The sequence below is a fragment of the Acanthopagrus latus genome, chromosome 17 (assembly GCF_904848185.1).
Source record: "Acanthopagrus latus isolate v.2019 chromosome 17, fAcaLat1.1, whole genome shotgun sequence".
Lineage (NCBI taxonomy): Eukaryota > Metazoa > Chordata > Actinopteri > Spariformes > Sparidae > Acanthopagrus > Acanthopagrus latus.
In genome coordinates, this window is record NC_051055.1 from 5,543,156 (window position 1) to 5,563,218 (window position 20,063).

Sequence of the window (20,063 nt, forward strand, 5' to 3'; positions counted from 1 at the left end):
CTGACAGCAGATTTGACACTTGACCATTCTTAATTCTAAAAATAGGAGCAGAATTGTATAATTCTCAGTAATTTGAGGCAAATACAACTTACTCTGAGTAGCTTCACAGAAAACCAGCCTACATGTGAACCATAAATAGGATTTGCTTGTAGGAATGCCTACCTTATGGAAAAGGATGGAAAATAGTAATAACTATTTATTAATCCAGAAGTGCATTTATTATCAGTGTTGTAAAAAGTACCAAAAGTCATACTTGAGTAAAAATAAATATGGTGTCAAAACAGTGCTTGACTAAAAGTCTTCAGGTATCTGATATTAAATGTACTTAAATATCATGTAAGTAATCTGCTGGCAATACATGTACGTCTGATATTCAGTATTATGATTGTGTCAGTTGTCTGGGTTTTTTTTCAATTGAAAATAATCACATCACTAAAATAAATGTAGTGGACTGGAAGTATTAAGTAGTGGAAAATGGAAATACTCAAGTAAACTACAAGTACCACAAAACTGTAGTTCAGTGGATGTACTTAGTTACATCCCATCACTTTTTAATTTCACAGTAGAGTGGATAACAACCAAAACAGGGGTTGTTAATAACTTGGCAACAGATACATTAAAAGCTCTTAGAATTGATTTATTTACTATTAAAAGTCTTTAATTCCAATGTATAAAGCCTTCATAAAGGGGGGCTAATTAGAAAGTGGTACTGGCCATTTGGTAGCAAATAAAACTGCTGTTAGAAGTAAAAACAGAAGCCATAAGTACCTCCATATAAAACTATATTTATTGACTCGTTAAAAGACTGTACATCATGTTGCATGACAGAAATTAAGGATACAAATGCTGTCAATGAACTAGGTGTAAACACAAGCAGTGAGTAGGAACGTAGCGATGAGGCTCTTAAGCTCTGATGGTTTGCAGCCGCCTCAGAAAACGGTTGTGTAAATGGATGGACTGGTTGGCTCGAACTGATGTCATAAATACTAATGACTGCAGCCTCTTCAGCGAGAGGAGATGCTATAAACACATGCACAGAGGAAGCAAAAACAGTTTAACAGCATCCTGGGCACTCGTAGTCCCCAACCATAATGGTGCCTCATGTAATTATAGCATGTGTTGTTTCACTGGGACTGATTGCAAACATTTTGTGCATAATGGCAGTAGGTCCAAACACATCAGAAGAAGCATCAGATTAAGTTCACTTTGACTTAAAATTATGAAAACGGTTTAAGACACATAAAAATAATTACATACATAACACACAACAGTCCAACACACCTTGAATTGTTGAGTACCAACAAAAGTCTTTGCATAGACTTTTGAATCAAGCCTTTCAAGGAAGAAACGGACAGCACTATCCGCGGTTAATCCAATAAAACTGCTGTACACTGTAGTGTCGTCCGCCTGTTAAACCACAGCAAGCTGGCTTGATGCTTTGTGGTGGCTTGTATGAATACATCTCTTCCGGTCCACTAAGTATTAAGAAGTGAATTTATATCAGCTAGTCAAGACTTTCATAGGTAAAAAAAGAAATCAAACATGTTCCCACCTAAGCCACAAATCTTGGCACTCCCAAGAGTTGTCTAATAAACAGGTAATGTAGCAGGTGAGGTTTGGTCAGTGATCCATGCAGTGCGACAAACCCTTGAGACTCCTCTGCTGCCTTCCTCAAGGAACACATTTCGCATTGTTAATACTCTAATACTGTGAGAAGCATTCACAATTTGTATGCACGGCACAGCTGAAGCTTCATCCGCCAGTGAACACGTCTACCCAACAGTCACTGCTGCGGCAAACAACCATCAGATCTCTGACAGAGTGACGCGCAGGGAGTTCGCTGAGCTCTCCATAGCCAGGATGAAGGTGTCCTCGTTGGAGTATTGCTGGATGATATTGTCATCCATGTTCACCAGGACCCTGAGGAAGACAAAACAAGGGTGTTCTGTTTAATTCAAGGCAAAGACTACGGCAGCCAAAAGCCTCCTTCATGTTTGCGACATGGCTCCAGTCCGCAGGTCATCCACCACTGGAATATGTCAAAAACTAATGCTTTGTCACAATCACACATTCATTGTCCCCAGGGGATGGATCAGTCTGATGCTGGTGATTCCCTTACATTTCTGCTTCTATGGGGCTGACATATTTTTTGTCTTAAAGTGAAATGTCTGTCTTAAAGTGAAACTATTGGATGAATTGCCATTAAATGTTAACAAATACTCATGGTTCCAAAATATATCCTACTGGCTAACTTTCCCTCAAGCTGCTGTGTGAGGTTATTGGTGATTTAGGGTGAAGTGTATTATGAACTGGTGGGCCATGGAAATGGTCTGAAACTACATTCAGACATTCACGTCCCCTTCAGGATAATCTGAAATGGATAAACCTTCCCTCTACTCTGGTTTATGACTAAATACCTTTACCTGCAAAACATCAGTGAGCATTTAGCCGAGAACAGCCTCGCAGAGAGGTGAGCACGACTGAAGACTCAGGACTCAGACTAAATCAGGTGTTACAGCAGAAACACCAGTCTTCCCATTCATTTAAACAAGAATAGTGTACGCACGCTGCAGGGGTGCGGATCACAGCCGAAACGTTCCGGTGTGCCAATCAAGTAGGACAGCGATCAGGGCAGCAGCAAAAATGCCCAAAACAGAATGGAGTATTAATGTATGTGTATTCACTCACTTTGAAATGATGTGGCTCCTATCCTGGATGTTTATTTTGAAATTTTATCTGTCGATGTAGATGCTATGGCATAACACAGCAGCTTCTCCGATGTTGTTTTATGGCAGCTGGCAAAGTGTTTGAGGTGGTTTCAGAAGTTTGACCCACTTACCCTTTCTTGCTTTTTTGGTAAACTTTGGCCATCTTGTCAACAGGCACTGCATACTTTTCTGAGATCTGTGAAACACAATAAAGAAACAGCACATTAAGAACATTCTGAAGGACAATAAGGCCCAACTATATGTCTTTTTTTAAAAGAATTTATTAAAAATCAAAGAAATAACTAAAGTCATCAACAGAATAGGAAGAAATAAGAGATTTGACATCAAGTCAAAGACATCTTTGCATTGTGCTGTAGAGACATCTTCTTCAGTCAGAATGATAACCAGCTAGTCCTGACCTGTCTGGTCTTGTAATGCCAGTTGGGACCGCTAACTGCGGCTAACTGTGGATGCCATTAGCTAGTTAGATCAGTTAGCCATGCAGCTAGCGGTCACTCTGGTGATATACTGGCCTCTATTTGTTTGTAATATGAATCCACGTGCTGGACAATTCTTACATATTGCACCTTTACGGACCTAGGGTTGACTAATCCCATTAAGCACAGTGGATGCAGTGTGTTTGTCTTATAATCCTTTTAGCCAGAAGCGCTTAAAACAACAGGTCATCGATACTTACTGCCTCCATCAAAGCTTTGAGGGTTGGGGTTTGCAGCATTAAGGCATCAAACACTTCATCACACTCCTTCCTCACATACAGCAGAACTGATGAGGCACGAAATGGACAAGTAAAAATAAATAATTCAGTCAAATAATAATAATGATACTAATAATAAGGTAGATGATGAATAACTGATATGTGATATTTACAAACCTCTCTTGTCCACTTTGGACTTCTTGGGCTGAGGTGGACCAACATCTTCCTCAGCCGCACATGACATCCTTCTCACTAGAACACTTCTGACACATACATGCACACACACGATCATCGGCGTCATTGCCATCGCCATAGTCATCATCATTTAAAATGAAATACGACTGGATCCTGGCTATGATTGTCTAATTTTTCTAACCATTAGAGACATTTTATTCCTGTTTTGTGCTACACAGTTTGATACTTGTAGAGGTTTATAATTCCAAAGACATCAGGGATTATTGAACCTCTTATTAAAAAATTAACTGTTACACAAGTGCACATGCTGCAGTGAGCACAGTGCACACATTAAAGTTAAGCACAAACCTGAACTGTTATGTTAAGATAAGGTAAGAGTACAATACTCACCCATCTTTTTTGACCTCCTCAGTGTTAAAAGCAAACACCTGCAAGTAGAGTAAAAAAAAATAATAAAATGCAACATGAGGCACACCGCAAGACTGTACAATGACTGGACTAAACATTCCTTGTATGTTTGACAGTCAGGGGCCCCTCACCTGCCCCGCCCTCTGTAGGTTTCCAAAGTGGACATCAGGGATGAAGAGGACAGGCTGGGAGTCCAGGTCTAGCAAGGTTTTGAGCAATGTGTTTTCAGCCCTCTTAATGGGAGAGGTCGGCCCCGAGCTGCCATGTTTCCCTAGTCCAGACAGAGCATGAACTTAACATCAGTTGCCTGGCAACCACTCCAAGTGCAGATTTGATAAGATTTGATTACATCTGACTTCTGCTGTGCTCTTCTATTCAATTTTGTAATTTCCTGAAAAGCGTTTTGTAACCTTGTTTCAGTGGATTACAAATCAAGCTCATCAACTATTTCTGTACACAAAATTATAAGTTATTAACATCATTAATTCCATTATTTAGCAAAAAGAAAATTTTTACCTTTCATCCTCTTCCTGAGCTGCTTCTTCTCCTCATCACGAAGCTTCCTCTCAGCACCCTGCAAAACACACAAGGGGCTGACTTGACAGAAAAAAGGCAGACTAAAAGACAGTAACAGAAAAAAAGTAATTCATCCAAGTCCAAATGATTTATTGACCAGACAGTGTAGGTGCCTGCCTGATAATTCCATCTTCACCTTGTCGCAGAAGACCTTGATCTGAGTGAAGGCCCTGTGAATGGGCCTGCTACTGCAGCTATTGTAGCTGTATGTGTCTATCTGGATTATCAGAGGCATCCCCTTCACACCCTTCTGCGAGGAGAAGTCTGTGCTCAGACAGTTCACTGAGATGAAGACCTACAAAACAAAAAAACATAAAATAAGATGCAGTCCATTTCTAGAGGTGTTAAAGACACAAAGACACACCAGACAAACATCAAGGAACTAGTAGGTATGATGGCTCAAAGTTGGCTCATCTCATGTCACCTGTGTGATGGCCAAAAAGCTGCACTTGAACACGCCACAAAAATACCTCTCCATACCACCAGGTAGCAGTAACTTGTATTCATCATTAAACAAATGGAAATAGAAAAACACCTGGCTTCGTTGTCACCACTGTTGTCACTTCTGATTGAGAATATGTCTGATAAAAGTTACACTGGTGGAGGCTAAAAAAATAAGGAGAAACTGCACTAAATGGGTGAAATCCACTCTCCGTTGTCCAAACGCTACCAACCAGGGTCAACTGAGTATGATACACAAAGGACAAAAGCTCATTTTTGACAGCAGAGGGACTTAAAGCTTAGAGCCGATAATAAAAGGTTTTACTTATGTACTTATTTTAAACATGTGGAACCTGCTATTCATCTGACATCAGCTCAGCAAGTTTTATAGACAGTCTGGTTCGCAGTAGAGTCAAATCGAATTGAGATCTTCGTTCCCTAGTGATTCTCCGCCTGACTCATAAATGGTGCAGTGATGTGTGAGACGCTCATGAGTCAACAGCAGCAGCAGTTCACAGGCCAAAGGCATGTATGTCACACCACTTCTCAACACTCCTTATGTTTAATGTCTTACATGGCAACCAAACACTTGAATGAATGATATAATGTAGAATATGGTGTGTTTTGTGCGCTGAATTACTGAATCACTGGTGCTTTACTATCCATCCAGACGTCACTGTGCCGAGCTTCTAGAAATGCAAGGCCTTGCTCCAAAATCACTAAATAATGTAGTAGACGTATAATGTTGTATGATGCAGTGCTGCTGATCCGCTGAATCTTTTAAGAGCTTGCAAGATAAAAGCAGAATTCACAAAATCTTTCCCAGATCACTGTACAGTAGGACCATTTTAAACAAAGTCAACTTGAGATGTGGTTACATGACTGAGCAGATTCCCATGATTAACGGTGATAGCTGTTTAATGCCAAACGATCTAAACCAATAGAAACTGACAGATTTTCCAGTTAAACAGGACTGACAAGCCCGACTAACGGTAAATATTTGTCACCGCAGCTCGACAGCAGTTTTCCCAGTATTCATCAGCAGCATCGTGTCTCAACCTGCAGAGGTGACTGCTGATTGCTGAAAAAAAAGGCCTGGAGCACAGATGAGCCTCCTACACACCTCCACGGATCACACTTCAGCAGACTCAAGCCATTTAAATTTCTCCAGAAGCACTGGATGTGTTGCGGCTAGCATCTGTGTGTGTGTGTGTGTGTGTGTGTGTGTGTGTGTGTGTGTGTGTGTGTGTGTGTGTGTGTGTGTGTGTGTGTGTGTGTGTAGGAGGTTTGTTGTGTTTTGCCTTTACTGTATGTGTCAGCATTCAAATACGAAAAAGAAGTTCATGAGGGCACTGGTAAATGGCTTTTCAGTGCCATCCGCTCAACCAGGCACAAACAAACCAACCAACCAACACGAAAACAGAGTCATGGTGCAGGAAGCAACTCATCTCCCCTCCGACAGATTTCACACTATTCCTCATTACTCCAGGATGATTACTTTTTTTTTTTTGGCATGGCTCTGCTGTTGCCAGGCGACAAAGGAAAAGGGATAATTTGCACACAAAATACCAATTGTGTATATAAGCCCCACCAGAGCCTAACTGGACATCCAATTATTTGGAGAAAAAAATTTTTACTATACTAAAATGTATTATTTACTTAGAGAGAGAGAGAGAGAGAGAGAGAGAGAGAGAGAGAGAGAGAGAGAGAGAGAGAGAGCACAGCAGTGACATGTTAGCCCACCTATTTCCTCCCAATAACAGAGGTGTTCACTCTCAACCTCTTCCACCTTATTTTCAGGCAGCTCTGTTCGTGTGGAGGCATCTGCACAGAGTGCAGCAGCAAGGCTGATAATGATCATCTGGTGTGCTTCAGACAGCACAGCCATACATTCACGGTCAACAAAATCTGTCAACCTGCTCACCACCAAGCACTCACTACTCTGATTATAAATCAAATACTCAGGGGAGTGTTTCTGTCACCCTTTAGCTCAGGAGACATACAGGGCTGAAAAAGTGTGACCTGAAGAGAGTAATGACTGACTGGCTGGATGGAACTAAAGTTCGCCCCAAAAATGAAAATGCAGTGTAGTTGAGTATTCCCCTAAACAACTTAATTTCTGGGTGAATTTATCCTTTCATTTTGCAATATTTGGGAAGGATTTCAAATGTATCATAATATGGAAAATTTGGAAAGATCACATATAACACAACTTAAATGATGGTCTGTGCAATGAACTGTCCATTGTTAGGTATTACATCAGTAAAACAATTCACACATTTTAAACAACAATCACAAGCTAACGGGATCAATATGTCTCTTGGGGGCAGCTCCCCTCCTAACCACTATCATTTTCATACAGTCTCTAAACATCTGCAGCCATGCAAACTCCTCTGTAAGGCTTGCACTGTAGTGCTTTGAGGGAAATGCAAATGGAATCATGACAACATGATCACAATGAAAAAGCTAACAATCTGATGTATGGCAGATGTAACCTTATGTACCATTTTAGTTGTGTGCATTAGCATAAACATACTAATTTGTCAGTTAGGACTGAACATAAAGTTGAGCTGAGGCTAATGGGAATGTCATTAGTTTTGCAGGTAGCAGGTTGATCTGGGTCACAGTTACATTTTGACCTGATTATGGTGCTAGACACAAACAAACACACACACACACACACACACACACACACACACACACACACACGATGCATCACACCCACAGATAATATTGATTTTATCCTAGAGATGCTAAAATTCAACCTATGGAGAACTTGTGTGTCTTTACAAAATGTAATGGTAATCCATCCGATTGTTGTCAAGACATTTCACCAGGAACCAAAAATGTTGACCTTTGATATCGATATTGGAATTTTTCACTCTCTTATATCAGTATCAGCAATGGCCCCAAAAACTAGTCATAGTGAGGCTCTAATGTGGACGTTCACCAGGCAGATACATCCTAACAAACACAACAACTTGACTCCATTTTGGCGATTTCAAGGCAGGATCCCTCCACCTCTTCTGCATCACTTTTGTCTCTCATGAATTCCACAGATGTACTGGACTAACTTACTTTGAGATGAAATGCAGAAAGCTGTAACAATAAGAATTCTAAAGCTGGAGTGTGTAGCTGCGATGAAGATGGAAATCCAACGAAAACTGAAGGAATGTCTGAAAAAAATAATGAACATGATGCGTTTCTTGCTTGTATTTTCTGTGGTGAGCTTACATCATTATGGTCAGCTTGAGGCTGTATTATCATAGCACCACCTGAACACACCTTAAAGCATTGTGAAGGTTTATCCCCAACAGTAAATATTTACCCACAAATCCACAAAGCTCTCTAACAATAAATCTGTTTGTGGAGTTTTAATTAAAGCTGAACGAAGCCACAACCCCACCTTCTGAGCCCAGTACACCCTGAGGCTGGGCTGACACTGTGTGTGTGGATGTGTATGCGTTTACACATTGTTTGAAGTGTGTCTTCATTTAACTGCCCACCTTTATGAAGGTGAAATCCGAGTGTCCTTCAAGGTCTGTTTCCACTTGCTGGCATTGTCTGCCAAATCATGACCCAACACAAAGCAAGAGAATGGGGATGTGGGACAAAGAGGCTGGGGGTAGATGGAGGAGCCTGCTACAAGGCTCCACCAACTATTCTGATACCCTGAGGTGTTAACAGTCCATAAACAGTTGAGTACAGACTGAGAGCCTCTACTGCTGAAAAGTACTCTGGTACTCAAACTCCTGTTGCTTCCTTGAGCAATTCCTCCCACAAGTGGATACAAGTTTTGCACTAACCAAAGAATAATATGATAAATCCTAATTATCATCCGCCTGACTCAATGACAACATGAAGGCAAGAGAATGACGACTTAACAGTTTTACGTGTAGATCATATCTTTTTTCAGCTTTTTTACCTTCGCTTCTTCACTGACATCCCACGTGAAAGAGACAGCGTTGTAGGCAATTTCCTCCACGTTCCCGATCGTGCTGAAGCTCTCCTTGTAGTCAGCTGCATATAAAGTCAGGATAAGAATGGATCAGATGCTGAGATTTGGAGTTGGCCCTCATTCAAATGTTTCAGGATACTTTCAAGAATTAAACATAAAAGTACTCAAGTATTTACAATTTATTAAATTAATGGATTACTCAGTTATTTTACATCATTGTGTAATTTGCATTTCACTCTTGTAGCTGGTCAAGGTACAACTAATCACACAATCACATCATAATCTGGGATTTTTTCACCCTTGAAAAAATTCTGGTAACAAATTAAGTTCCAAATGAATAAAAAAATTCCCACTGCTACTTCCTAAAACATTCACTTCACACTTGCAAATTTTTATCCACCAACTTAGGTATAAGATTTTACCATGGTACTGGCATCAACTTGCCACTGACAAAACCCGTGTTTGAGATCTCTTCTTCATTCCATGAGGTTTCAACCACAGGCTGAGGCCTGTTTCTTGCTGATCATTCAGGATATGGCCTCAGTCCAGGCCCCCACCCATTTCTCCTCTTAACGTCTATTCAAATGAAAACTCATTGGCTGTTTCTTCACTGTAGTCCTGGGACAATCTAGAATCGACAGTTATTCAAATTGAGTCGGGTTTCACCTCAGGACATGTGACGGATTCTCCTGGAGGCTTCTGTAGGTTTGCCACCTGCTTACTCTTTTTACCTCACACTTTTGTGGAGCTTAGATGTGTGTGATATTCAATACTGAAGTCTGTGTGTGTGCGTGCATATCTGGGCCCATTCCCCATCTGTTCGACTTGTAAAACCCATCAGCCTTGTCAGTGGGAAGGATAAGAGATAGTCATCATACCGATGTCCAGGACTCTCTGTTTGGCAGTGTGCTGGCGGGAGTGCCAGTATTTCCAATTCTTCAGCTGCTCATCTCTGCACTTTTCTTCCCCAAAGACAACCATGATAACACTCTGAAGCAAAGACACATAAAATATATTATAGTTCTATCAGGCTAGAACGGAAAGAAATTTGATCAAAAACAAATACCACAACAGCGCCCAATATCAAGCTAACAGTAAAACCCTCAACATCTACTCTCCACCTACTCTCCATGTACTATCTCCCCTCCCTCACCTGTACAATACTGTCCTGCTGCAGCTCAGAGCCTCCGATGGTGCATTGCTCACTATTGGACGGGCTCCCATCAGGCCTGTGTGACGGCGTCAGTCCACTCACCCGCACTTTGCCCCTGGCCTGACATAGGGACGATGTGAAACTGGTCTTGGACAATGTCAAAGCGTAGAACTGGCCCCGGTTCAGATATGCCATGGGTCCTTCTCCCTGCCGCGGCCGCAGAGACATGCTGGCCTCCAGAGAGTACTGGAAACTGTCACTGTAAGTACAGAAGCATGCGTGGGAAAAGGTTGAGTACCTCCTCAAATAAAGAAGTAGTCCTTATGTAGATTACACCAAAGTCTAGTCTTATGATGGTACTGTACACATGCATGTTTCAGCTACAACTCTGAAGTCCTTGGATGCCGTTGATCACTCTGCACTGAGATTTATTACTGGTGACAAGTATAAAACTCATAATTATGATGTACATTCTACGGTTGGGTGACCCTGTCTCTGTAAGGCATGACACACACAGGGTTTTATTCATTTATTGGACCTTGCTCTTTTTTTACCCTCTTAAATTACTTTGGGGCAGTCTTTTACTGTGGAATCTTATAGAACACGCTCAAATAAAAAGGATTGTACTTCAGGTGCCAGCTGTTTTTACAGAGCTCGGTAAATCCAGTTTTTCTCATTGTGCACCTGCAACCCGGAATAACATGCAGAACAGTCTATGGGTTGTCTCAGTTTTATCCTCAAGGCAATTTAAATTTTTAATTTCATCTTGTTTAACTTCAAGCTGTTCTTCTATTAGTTCATTTATTCACTTTTCATTTTAATTGTTTTACTTATTCTTAATGTTTTATTGGTTTAGTGATTTTATCATTATTGTCAGCATCTTTTTTTTGCTGATTTTTCAGTTTTGCTAATCCTTTTTGACAAATGCTCAATCAAAAACAGTGCAAACACAGTATATCTGATGGTTTACGTCATCATCCTTCCTTTTAGTACATATATGCATATTATAAATTATGCAAACACCAAATTTGAAACAAGTTCCACAAGTAAACAGCTTCATTTGTGACAGGCGACAATATCCGATTAGGTATGAAGGATTTACAAGCAAGGATGGGACTAGGTTCACCTTTGAGAATCATACGATTGTACGAAGGATATTAGGACATCTGCTTTTAGCTGATGAGTCCAAGATATTACTTTTTTTTTAATTAAAATTGTCAGCAAATCCCATAGAAAAGATCAAAACAAACACTGAATTGGTGCCTCGAAGTAAATAATAAGCAACCCAAGGCCTTCTTTCTGCTGTAGCTACATTTTCTGTCTAAAAAAAACTATTAAAAATACATGAGGAAGCCACACTGTTGTTCCATCCTTACCATGAACACACAGGCTGCATTTCATGTTGACTAAATCCAACATAAACTGTCCCACCAATATACAGTTAATGCTTGTGCATATGTGTGTTAATCTACAGCTGAAAATAGTGATTTACTCCTGTATTATTGGCTCCTTGTCCAATTTAGTACTTATTAAGATTTTGCTGATCACTTTTAAGTCACTTTTATGGCAATTTGCCATAATAATAATAATAATAATAATAATAATAATCAAAAGTATTATTATGATTATTATATAATCGTCATTGTTATCATATTGTGACCCAGGTAAACATAAAGTTCTCTGTGGATCTCCATCTTCAGTAGGAATGGGAGCCACAGAAAGGCTGAGGAGGTCTAGAGAAGCATTCAGAGTTGGACTTGGTTGGTCTTTTCACAAAATAATGCAGACCTTATCCTTTAACACCTGATAAACACATCAGAACATCATACGCACACATAAAACCACTGTGAATCTCTTACATGTGTCTGGGTTTAATTATTTTGCTTACATGTGAATTTTAACTTACACTGATGGACCTAGACTGTAGCGGAATTCATCAACACCTGAAGAGGGACTTCTGTGGTACATCTGTCAAAGAAGAAAAGCAGGAAATTGACAATAGTGGAACTACAAACTCCTGCAAATGTGATCCTGGTTTAAAATGCATGAAATGATACCATCTCCCCCTGTAAATATCAAGTCTCACCTCTCCTTCAGCAGCGTCCTCATATGTGCTGTCAGGAGTGCTCCTCTGTTCATCTTTCAAGTACCCAGTGAGGGGCAAATCATAGTGGCTGTGCTGCTCATAAACCATCCTTATCTGCTCTCTGGGTTCTTCTTGGTAGGCACCTCCCGAACAGGACACTCTGATAGACGTCTGGCCTTCTGTCTTGACCAGAGAAAGAGCCGCTTCACCTCCACCTTTACCATCTCCCCCACTAGCATCTCTGGCGAGGCAGGTACCTTCATACTTGGAGCCCTGATGTTCTGTAGTGGAACTATTGTTTAGGGAGAGGTTGACGGGCATGGATCGCAAAGCCTGAAGATGGTGATCGAGCATCTCCAAGCTCCCGCAGTTGTCAGGTCCAACAGCAGAGGGGTCTATAGGTTTAGTAGCACTGGAGGCACGTCTCCTCTCTCTGGGAACCTGACGGGGTTAGAGCAAATACAAAAAATAAGATCTGAAACAAATCAAACAGGTGAAAATCATCTTATTATGGCATTAGTCTGGCTGTAATGTCGTGCTTTCCACACCTTGTAGTAGTCGTACAGTAGCCCCAGTGCTGCTGCACTGTCCTCATCTCCGTTAATGCTCATCATGGCCTTAGTGGCAGCAGTCAGTGGATTCTCCAGGTAATTCCTCCAAGCCTCATCCTCACTGCTGAACACTCTGCGTGGCGGCACCATCACTTCGTTTGGTACCACCACCACCAGCCGTTTACTGCCAGGATGACAGGAAAATGGGAAGAGGAGACAATAAGCCATGCTGTTACCGCAAAGCCAATCTGTCATTAACAGAAGTAACGTCTGCCAAGCCACAGACTGTGCCCCAGGCCGTTTCTCACCAAGCTTCAGTCTAATCTCCCACTCCATGTGGGGAGTGTTTATCTAAGTTAAATTGTGAGAATAACTGCTTGTATATCACATTAAATCAAATAAACAGATGCAGTGATTTGCTCTAAAAATGTCAAGCTAGCTTGAGTTATCTTTCACATTTACAAAGTATTTAGAGAAGCTGGCAGGAAGGGACGCAGTTCTCAACTTCCATAGGTAAGTCACAAATCTTTATCAATAACTATAGTGCAAAGGTTGTAAATAAAGGAACACTAAACTCAACCTCAATGAATTACAGTAAGGTTTTCATAATATAATACATATTAACTTTACCATTACATTCATTTTGGTAATTTAGGGCCTTTAATTTGTACTTCCATGCTTGATAAAAATAAAAATAAAAAGTCCTCCTCATAGAATCTACATAAAGAATACATACAACCTTGCTGCCTATGTCCAGAACAAAAAGATTAAAGACATCCCTAGTATTTTAAGCAATGTAAAAAGTGAACTACAAAGTTTATTAGACTGAATGATTTTCTCTTACCTGTCCTGATCCATGTTGCTTCCAGGACTCTGTCTGACGCTGTCTAGGACTTGTTAGAGAAAAACTGGACTTTCTAGTTGGTGCAGGTAAGTTCGTGTGGGAGAGAAAAGAAGGCGCGCGAGAGGCTGGCTCTATGTAGCCTCTCAGTCAAAAACAGCCAATGAAATCATCTGGCAATAATGTCTCTGATGTCACATAAATGTGGAGCCTATTCTCACTAAATAACATTTAAACGAAACCTACAAATGTTGCACGGCCCGGGCTGTATCCTGTTTGGCGGAAGTTGTTAAATTGTGAATTTGGTATTGAAGCATCAAAAAGGCAGCATAAACAATGAAACGAAAAGCTGCCTCGCTTATTGGTTGGATGTTTCCACACAGGTGGCACGGTCGGCCTCCCATTGGTGGATAACAAGAGAGCGTGACCTGAAATGAAGAGAGGTGCTTGACACGCGGATGTGAAATATAATTTTGTTCTGACGTTTGTGTTGGTTTTTTGTTTTGTTTTTTAGGGGGTTTTTTTGGTTTTTGTTTTTGTTTTGTTTTTTTGTTTTTTTTACAGCAGTCTTGTGCTGTGCTACAAACCTGCGAAGAAACTGAGAAAAAAAAGGAATGACTCGTTTAAAACGTTGTAAGTTTTAGGACATTTTCAAGAATTTGTATTGAAAGTGGTTGGTTAATCAGAGGAAATGTTACTCAGAGTTAATATCACTAAAGCTAGTATGCCAGTGATCATGTATTAATTTAACCGTGGTTATATTGTACAAGTGTTAACATACAGTGTGGAGGAACGACTAGTAACGGGTCTGAGTTAACTTGGCCTCATTGTCGTCTGTACCGTGACACCTTGTGGTCGGCATTTCATTTTACAACGCGCACACAGAAAATGACATCATATACTTGGTAGAAGTGTATATACCTGTGGAATTCACTAACGTGCTTGGTTGTACGTGGTTTAAGACATATTCAGGGTAAATGGGCTGCTTCACGTTTACAATCTTTGTTACACTTTGTGTTGTCTTTTTGTAAATGGCCTTGAAGCTGTCTAATATAGCAAGCCGATTAAATGTATGCTGCGTTTGCGTGCTGCAAGAAATTGTCCTAAACTGGTCCACATTGATCTTTTGTGAAAGCCTCATTTTCACAAGTACTGACAACACTTGAAGGCAACACGGTTTGTGGTTCGGGCATGCGCATTAGCGCAGTGAGGACATATTAGCAGAGGCGGCGGAAGGTCCAGGGAACTTCACCCAACGTGTCTTGAATTTGATTTTAGTGTCTATCACCAGAAAGACATTTAATTTACACTGGTAAGTCTTTTGTAAAATAACAATTATGAATGTCAACACCGACTGTCTGTTAAAATGACTGTTTTCTGTAGTCCTATGTGTTCTCCATACTATTCTGCCAAGCTAACTTAGCACCAGCGATAGCAAGCGGCTAATGTTAACACAATTCTTGTCTTTCTTAATTAGTATAACATTACATTTGTGTTGTGTATGTGCTATAAATGCACTAAAATATGTGCTCTTTTGTGTTTCCAGGACGGCCGCGTCAAACGTTAGAGCTCTTGATTGTCCTTTGAAACTGTCGCCCTTAAACTAAATGTACAATGGCTAGCTAAAGTTGGCTAACGTGAATGCTAAACTAGTCCACCAGAGGATGTTAGCTGTGATGATGTAGCTAACCGTATGACAGCAAAATGTGTCGAAAAGTGACCTCACTCCTATCACAGTGTTTGTGAGTGGATGATATTTTAATGTAAAGATTTGGCAAGTAGCGACATTGTAGGGCCATATAGAAAAAGCGAAAGGAGTGGACACTGCACTGATGATCGCTTCCAGTGTATTGATAAAATATTGGTCCCTCACCCGTCACAATCAACCAAAAACAAAGTTCATAAGAACCATAACACTGACCCAGTTCTAGTGTTGTGTGTGTGTGTGTGTATAATAAGTTCGGAAATCTGCAGTCACATTTTCTTAGGGGAAATTTCTAAGTTAATTGCCTGATCCATGTGACCCACTAAGCTGCAGTTAACCTAATTCTAAAAGATGTTTTACAGCCACTGCTGCCTTGCACATCTGAGGGTTTTTTTTTTATTTCATAAGACAGCTGTCTTTTAATTGATAACCATCAAGGTTGCTTCATCTCAGCTGGTGTAACTGCTTTATGTTTCCTGTTAATGCATCTCTCAGCCTCTCTGTAATCTATATTTCCCTATATATCCCCTCCTCAGAAATCATTGTTTGCAGGCTAGGTTTCTCTTTCTCAATTTATGGCTCCTTCTTCGTGGTGTTGTGCTGATCAAATCCCCTCAAATTTCTTCAGCTCTAGCATCAGATATGGCCCGTGGGCACCAGAAGTTCCAGTCCCAGCAGAAGAATGCCAAAAAGCAGGCAGACATCAAGAAGAGCAAAGGCCATGACCAGAAGGCAGCAGCTAAGGCTGCTTTAGTATACACGTGCACAGTGTGCCGGGTATGTGCTTAGATGGTAAAAAGAACATAAAATTATTCTTTGATGAGCTTGGTGTCATATATCAATGAGGTAAGGATGGAACTCAGTATATTTGGGTGGCAAGCAAATGAGCCACATCCCTTCCGTACTGAGATACATTAAATTGTTCTCGGTAAAGAGCTTTTTTTAAAACATGGTAAAAGTAGGTAAGTGATGGCTAATGCAACTTTTGTTCAAGTGACCTTGATTTGAAAGGCCAGATATCGACATTTCTGTGGTGTTATTTATGTACCTGTATATAAGCAAAATTTGGCTTGATGCTGAATATAGAGCTACCATTTTTATTGTGGTTTTCACATACTGTTTATGTAAATGTAGATTTTCTAATTTTTCTTATTTTTCTTTCCCACAATTTCTCAGACACAAATGCCTGACCCGAAGACCTTTAAGCAACACTTTGAAAGCAAGCATCCAAAGTCCCCAATGCCCCCGGAGTTGGTTGATGTGGAGGCGTAACACGATCTCTTACTTTGAGTAAGACCGTTGGGTCTGATTCAGGACAGGCTCATACATTTAACAATGTTTCAGATAAAATGAAAAAAACTTAAGTGCTTCATGCTGCTCAATTTGGTAATTGATATATGGGTGTTTATGTAAGGAGGTCCACTTGATTGGACTTTCAGCAAAACTATTCTCACTCAAAATTCAAGCAGGGACCACTACTGATGGTAGACACACTAGTAGACAGCTACCCTATTCTATTTGGGCTTGTGCAAACAAATTAAACGTTCTGTCGTTGATTGTATGCAAAACTTCTATCTGATCATTTAAAAATGTTGTGCCCACAAAACCAGCTTGTCCATGGGCTTTAGCACCATTACACAATCTCAGGGCTCCCACCGTTTCATAAAACATGAATTGGAAATGGCTATCCATTGTACTGTGTAACCCATTATGGAATTTTTGCGTGAATATAATTTGTGATGTACCATGGTTAGGCTCGTAATTACAATTTATTCAGCATGACTTTGAAGTTAATAATGTGCTTGGAAAGACACTCCCAAAACCGGCAATGTGTTCTTATGAGTAGATTCAGATTTACTTACAAACACACTGATTTATTCTCTTGATAATTTCAGAATATTGAAGACAAGTCTGTAGTTTTTGTTAATCTGAAGAATTTTGGACATGCTGTACTACACGGGCACTGAAATTGTGCATCGCATTTTCCCCTCAGATTTCCATGAAAGTATCATCAGTTCATGTCAACTGTGAAATTTTCTCATGTGCAACTATGTTGCAGAAGTTCACAAAAGAGCACTGCAAATCAGCTCATAGCAAACCCTTCCATTATACAATTTCTTCAACTCCTGACTGCATTAAATATTTAATGATCATTCTCCCTGGAAGAAATGGTCTGTTGAGTGAAGTAGGGTGAATATATTAAGTTTGCACTGGGTGTTGTAACTGACCTATTCGTATCCTCCAAGTTTATTCACTGTAAAAGGAAGTATGTGGCATAAATCTGTGTTCCACCGTAGTATTTGAAAATGATTTAGTTTTTCACTATTGTATTTTTGCAGTGGAAGCTGTCTTAAACTGTCATCTTAATGGCATATGTGACAACGATCCCAAGTGCAGTCCCACATTCTTTAGAGTGATTCTGTCATGATGGTGCACAAATGTTTTGACTCTGAACCTGCATTTAAAGTCTGAACTACATTACACTGTAAGTGAGCTTTGGTTCTTATTTTTATATTAATTTCTGTTCATAGCATGCTAACAGACAAATGAATAATTTATAGAAATGAAATATTTTCAATACATTTGGGCCTGTTGGTCATTAACCACTGATATTGTATCACTGTGCTATATAGTCTGGACTGATAACCAGCCATGTTTCTACTTTTTTAATGATCATATCTTTGTCCAAGCAATGTTATGTATATCCTTTTAATAAAGGTGTTAATTTTATATGAACCGTTACTAAGCTGTTGGGTGGTGGTTTATTTCTCGTGCATGTGAACTTCCACAAGCTATATAGTTTGTAAATGTAAGGCTAATTGTAAACTAGCCTTACATTTATGCATGGAAAAAAAATATTTATTTAATTATTTTTTGTTGTATGTATATTTTATTACTGGTGCATGAAAGGCCTCGTAGTGTTGCCCCTCAAGTCACAAGGCAGATGACCAGGACCCCACTACAACACAGCTCCAGGGACATCTGAGGGCTGTCAGAGGAACCACTGTGTCTCATCTTTCCATCCGCCAAAGATTCACATTGGAGGCATCCAAAAAGTATCTGTGGTACCTGTGTGGTCACCACCCATATTCAGCAGGTTGTTGTCCATCATGAAACGGCTGGGCATTTGTCACCCGACCTAAACTCCCCAGAGCCAGTTCGAGCAAGTTGAAGCGTTGTGTGACCCACCACCACATGACCCCCAGGAAGTCCTAGTAGCTGTCGCTGCAGAATAGTGCACCACGTAGCAAACAATATTTGATGTGTACTGTAGTATGTCTAGAGGAGCGTGAGCCAAAATCAAATGAAACATGTCACATTGTTGTTGGGGAGCAAAATATTCACAAAGTAAAAATTCAGATATGATATCAAGTGAAACATTAAAATAGCCCCATTTAAGTAGTGTACAGTCACTACTAATGTTATGGCACCATATATAAACTGTAAAGATGGAGGATTTTAATCAGTGTAATACATAACTTCCTCATATACCTCTGTTCTTCCAGTCCTTTAAGTTAAAGCTCTAGACCAATACATTGAGCCTCAGCAATGAGATTTATTAGCTTGTTAGTTTGTACCCCAGTGTGAGAACAAGACCCCTAGCAGTTGATTATCCACAAGGCTTGTGATCAAATAAGTTCTGTATTTAGGAGAGAGAAATGTAGCATGAAGCTTATAATGAATCACAGTGTTGGTGGAAAGTTACAAGAACTGACACACTAATAATGCTGGTTTATTATTAGTTACACTCTTGATATATGAATCCACTGTTTGTTGCTTAGAACATGTTTCCAGTGACACGCAATCCCATAAACACAAATACAAGCACATATATTATATGAACATACATGCTTACATATCAAAATACATGTATAGAAGAAGATGAAGCAATATAGAAACACAGCACTTGTGAGGGATTTATACTTAGTTATACTTTGTGGTGAAAAAGTATTCAGATCCTTTACTGAAGAAGAAGGAGAATTTTTCAACAGCTAAAGTAAATATTCTTAGTTATATTCCACTACTGGATAAACTTACTGTATTGTATGTGGTTAAACTATAACTGGTACACAGATATGCATACCTGGGCATGATGCCTGACCTACACATATTGTAAGTGTAAATATTCTCCTTTTCAGTGTTTTTTGTATTCTGTTTTCTGTATTTTCTGTATTTTTTTCCTTTTTTTTTCTCAGCAGTATACCAATATATTCTTTGATACTGTTAAAAAAAAAAAAAAAACCTCTATCTACCTGGATCCAAAATAATATTTGGATGGACAATCTCATTTTTAACAGATGCATCCAGAAGCAAGAGGGGAAACCCCTGAATACACAACACTCAGATACTACTACTGCATATGCATGCACTAAAATAACAATGTGGTACTACTTTAATAAGAAGGGTTAAGTTTAATAACCCCTGTAGCACTGGATCAAGCCTGGATCAAGACTGTAAAGTGATTCAAGATCAAGACAAAGGTAAAAGTTACACAAGAGAGCAGGGAATTAAAAGCCTCAAGGTAGAGGAGTAGAGGAGAGCAGCCTCGAGGAACCTGATGGGGTTCCTCACCATTGCTGCTGTGGAGGAACCTTTTCAGTAGCAGAAATGTTCTTCAAGGATCCACTTTGTGAAGTTTGGGGTTACATTTTGTACATGTTTAAATGTACAATCAGTATTATTATTACTCTCATTATTGTTAGTGACATTTCTCAAGTCTTTTCTC

At 39.9% G+C, this 20,063-nt stretch overlaps 2 protein-coding genes across 6 annotated transcripts; one reads left to right on the forward strand and one right to left on the reverse strand.

Moving 5' to 3' along the window:
• Positions 1-765: 765 nt before the first annotated feature.
• On the reverse strand, positions 766-13,989 carry LOC119006084 (grainyhead-like protein 2 homolog). 4 transcript variants are annotated; one of them, XM_037074436.1, is made up of 15 exons: positions 13,636-13,989; positions 12,789-12,975; positions 12,241-12,681; positions 12,061-12,122; positions 10,155-10,413; positions 9,880-9,991; positions 8,969-9,063; positions 4,739-4,897; positions 4,543-4,600; positions 4,158-4,297; positions 4,009-4,046; positions 3,601-3,683; positions 3,406-3,491; positions 2,840-2,904; positions 766-1,920 (listed from the first exon to the last, which is right to left on the reverse strand). In XM_037074436.1, the coding sequence occupies exons 1-15, from the start codon at positions 13,647-13,649 to the stop codon at positions 1,806-1,808; spliced, it is 1,914 nt and encodes a 637-aa protein (XP_036930331.1). In that variant the 5' UTR covers positions 13,650-13,989; the 3' UTR covers positions 766-1,805. The 4 variants fall into 4 exon arrangements, with proteins under 4 accessions (XP_036930331.1, XP_036930333.1, XP_036930329.1 ...); XM_037074438.1 differs by having other exon boundaries at positions 10,257-10,413; positions 13,636-13,986; XM_037074434.1 differs by having other exon boundaries at positions 3,601-3,686; positions 13,636-13,984.
• Positions 13,990-14,785: 796 nt separating this feature from the next.
• LOC119006085 (zinc finger protein 706) lies at positions 14,786-18,079 on the forward strand. Of its 2 annotated transcripts, XM_037074440.1 has the most exons (4): positions 14,786-14,944; positions 15,966-16,114; positions 16,514-16,627; positions 17,677-18,079. In XM_037074440.1, exons 2-3 carry the CDS (start codon positions 15,980-15,982, stop codon positions 16,607-16,609), a joined length of 231 nt encoding a protein of 76 aa, XP_036930335.1. In that variant the 5' UTR covers positions 14,786-14,944; positions 15,966-15,979; the 3' UTR covers positions 16,610-16,627; positions 17,677-18,079. The 2 variants fall into 2 exon arrangements, with proteins under 2 accessions (XP_036930335.1, XP_036930334.1); XM_037074439.1 differs by having other exon boundaries at positions 16,514-18,079.
• The last annotated feature ends 1,984 nt before the right edge of the window (positions 18,080-20,063 follow it).